The sequence below is a fragment of the Cynoglossus semilaevis genome, chromosome 20 (genome assembly GCF_000523025.1).
Source record: "Cynoglossus semilaevis isolate Cse_v1.0 chromosome 20, Cse_v1.0, whole genome shotgun sequence".
NCBI classification, from domain to species: Eukaryota; Metazoa; Chordata; class Actinopteri; order Pleuronectiformes; family Cynoglossidae; genus Cynoglossus; species Cynoglossus semilaevis.
Window position 1 is genome coordinate 13873884 of NC_024326.1, and position 3316 is coordinate 13877199.

The window sequence follows — 3316 nt, forward strand, 5'->3', positions numbered from 1 at the left end:
AGGACAGGGACGGAGGGAGGGGGGGGGCTGCAGCTAGGTTTAACATCGAAACTAACCTTTGTAGCTAAATGTTAGCTTAGCTATACACAGACATGAACAAAACAAAATAAATAAATCTGAACAGAGGTCGTCATCCTCACACGCACACACACACACACACGCGCGCTCACCCTCCAGCTCACAGCCCAGCAGCTCCAGGCGCAGACCCAGGCCCTCATTGGTCGCCCTCTCGGGGTAAACCCGGACAAAGCGGCTGAGGAACGGACCCATGGTCCTGAGCTCCGGGGTGTCGTGGTTCTGGTTCCCAATGAAGATCTGGAAGAGTCAGAAACCAGGTCCGTTCTAATCCTGCGGCTGGACCTTCATCGTCTTTGAACGGGTCAGAACCTGGTTCTGAGGTGGACCTACCTTGGGCCTGGTGGTGTTCTCCTCCTTGACCATGGTCCAGTCCTCTCCGTCCAGGCTGTGGCCCACTCTGAACTTCTTCATGAAGACGTTCTTGTCGCGGTGCTTCCCTCCCTGGATCAACACACCGCTCACCATCTTGTCCTGACCCAGATCCACCTACGGTACCAGGGTTGGACCAGAAGACACAGACCGTGGGTTAGAGTCAGACCACCGACCAGAACCACTGGGTTCACTGTCCAACAGCAACGGGCTCAGAAACAATTCAACTAAAGTTTCCATGACCGCCTGCAGTACATCAATGGGCCACTAGGGGGCACCGATGTAACAAAATGATCGTTTTGAGGTTGTCTTTGTCTTTTTTTTTTGTTCAGAAATAAAAACGTAATGTGGGTTTCGAACCCTCACCCACCTGCAGCCACTCGTTTCTGAACGGCTGTTTGGTTTGCTGCCCGGTCCAGCCCGACCTCCCTGTCAACAGACGGGCGTTCTCTGCCACCCAGCCCCGGTCGGCGTACGACGAGGCGCTGATCTGGGCGTCAGAGATCTGACCCGACACCATTCCCAGCATCCCTGAGCACGGGTAGTCTGTGGAGTCAGAGAGGAGGAGGATGAGGAGGTGATGAAGGGCCCCCCACTGGTGAGGTAAGGAACAGCAGCGCTAATCGCATCTGTGGGTTAGTCGCCCCCTGGTGGCCAGACGTTTTTTTGGGGAGACTTTTAGCTGTCATTGCTAAGTTTAAGAACATGCTAGGCTAACTTGGTGTAGAACTGTTAGCTGTTAGCAGTTAGCAGCAGACACACATGTTACAGCTAATTCATCTTTAACATGTCCTGAACAATGATTAATGAGCTGCAGAGAAAAACTCCTATAAATAAACACACACACACACACACACACACACATACACACACACACACTGTGCCTTTGTGTTCGAAGGAAGAAAAAAACATTTTCTTTTTCTATTTCCGTCCCCGTCTTCTGTGAGGACACCGTGGTCACATGCTGTACACACAGGCTGGCGTGTGATTGGTGGATTTGGATTGGATTATGGTCCGTGTCAAAGAGCGAGACGGGACTGGATCTGATCAGAGCCGTGACCTCACTCTTCTTCCTGCTGTAAATATCTGGGGGGGAGGGGGGGGGTGGTCTCTGTTGTCTCAGACCCCCGGGACACGTGGACACAGAGAGACCATTATGAAGCAGGAAATGGAAACACTGAGCTGTTATTGGTTCACGGCCCCTCAGATATTTCAGGGTTAATGTTATTTTGTAAATTTGTTTTTTTACCTTTTTTAAAAATTAACTCCGTTCTCAACTTAACGTTAATGAATTCTGGTTTTCTTCGATTTTTCTGTCACTTCTTTATTTGTCTAAACTTTGTGAATGTTGGATGAACTTTAATGATGAATTTCAACGATTCCTGAGGGAAAAATCTACAAGAAAAATCCGACTGTGGATGATGATGTTCAAGCAGGGGGGCGCGGGTCGGGGAGGACGGCAGTGAAGACCAACTTCTTCTGAACTGTCCCTAATGTCAAAGGTCAAATGTCCACTGAGACTTCACAGGGACTCCAGTCCATGATGGAACAAGCTAAAGCTAACGCTAAAGCTAACCAAAAAAACAGCTGAGCGTCACCTGACGTCCTGCAGCCGTAGATCTCAAAGCGCATACAGATGCCCTTCTCCCAGGACATGGGTCGGATGCGGACGTAGCGAGCCAGAGACTGTTTGGGCAGGAAGGCGTGGACCTCGTCCACGGCGTTGTGGTTTCCCTGGAAGACCTGGAAACAGAGCAGTCGCGACACACACACACCGTCAGCCAACCAGTCCTGAGAGCCAATCAGACACACACACCGTCAGCCAACCAATCAGATTTAAACAGAAACACAAACAACAACTCTGGGTCGGGTGACATTTAAACAGAAACACATTACCTTCTGCTTCGAACCATCCTTCACCGGCACCCAGTCCTCTCCGTTGGAGCTCAGGTCCACCTTGTACGAGCGGACGAAGTAGTGCTTCGTGGTCTCTTTGGAGATGGCGCCCTGAGTCCCGACGGCGGTGACGAACCGGAGGAACCCCAGGTCAACCTGCAGAAACCAACGACATCATAACGATCGGTCAGAAGGAGTCTAGGAAACCAGAGGACGTGGTTGAGGTACGGGGAACCTTGAGGAACCTTGAGGAACCTTGAGGAACCTTGAGGAACACATTTGGATCACTTTATCTTCTTCTCAACTTTAACTTTGGTTTCTTAGTAAACCTCCTCCTCGTCCTCCAGCCTGGGGACGGAACCAGGACCAAAGAACCAGGTCCAGTCAGATGAAGGAACACTGAACATCTCGGAGTTAATCTGATCTGACGTCAGAAGTTTCTCTTCCTTCACGTCATCGACGCTCGTGTTCGTTTTCATCGTCTTTTCATCAAACTCTTGGTCCATGAGATGAGAACGTTCTGGTTGAAGGAACATTCTGACGTCATACGTTGAATCAGTCCATCGAAGAGAACGCTCCGATCTGAACGTTCCCACGCGGGGACTCGACGTGAACCGGAGACGTACTTAAAGGAAGACAAACGTATTTTCCTGACGCTGCCGTCTCATTATCCTGACGATCCTATTGGCTCTGACAGGAACTCTGAAGAACGTGTTTGTTCTCTTGAGTACAGAAATACACACTCAGTCTGTGGGTCGCTGCTATCACACACACACACACACACACACACACACCGTGTAATTACCCCACTGTGGAGACGCCCGCTCTGTCCGACTGCACATGGGAACGGACGCCGCTGAGGCTTTGGCTCCGCCCACTGATGCCGGTTCAGAAAATACGTTCCAGCAGGTCTACACCCGATCTGGGACCGAAGGCTGGGAACTGGAGGGAGGCTTCCTGGGAATCCTCACCC

General features: G+C 50.9%; 1 protein-coding gene across 1 annotated transcript in view; it reads right to left on the reverse strand.

Moving 5' to 3' along the window:
* The window catches only part of LOC103396765 (neuropilin-1a-like), a 53935-nt gene that overhangs the window by 2922 nt on the left and 47697 nt on the right, over positions 1-3316 (reverse strand). The window contains exons 7-11 of the mRNA XM_025052451.1: positions 2344-2499; positions 2046-2190; positions 818-993; positions 409-564; positions 57-315 (exon numbers count right to left, since the gene is read on the reverse strand). Coding sequence (XP_024908219.1) covers positions 57-315; positions 409-564; positions 818-993; positions 2046-2190; positions 2344-2499 — 892 coding nt within the window. The remainder of the gene's footprint in view (positions 1-56; positions 316-408; positions 565-817; positions 994-2045; positions 2191-2343; positions 2500-3316) is intronic.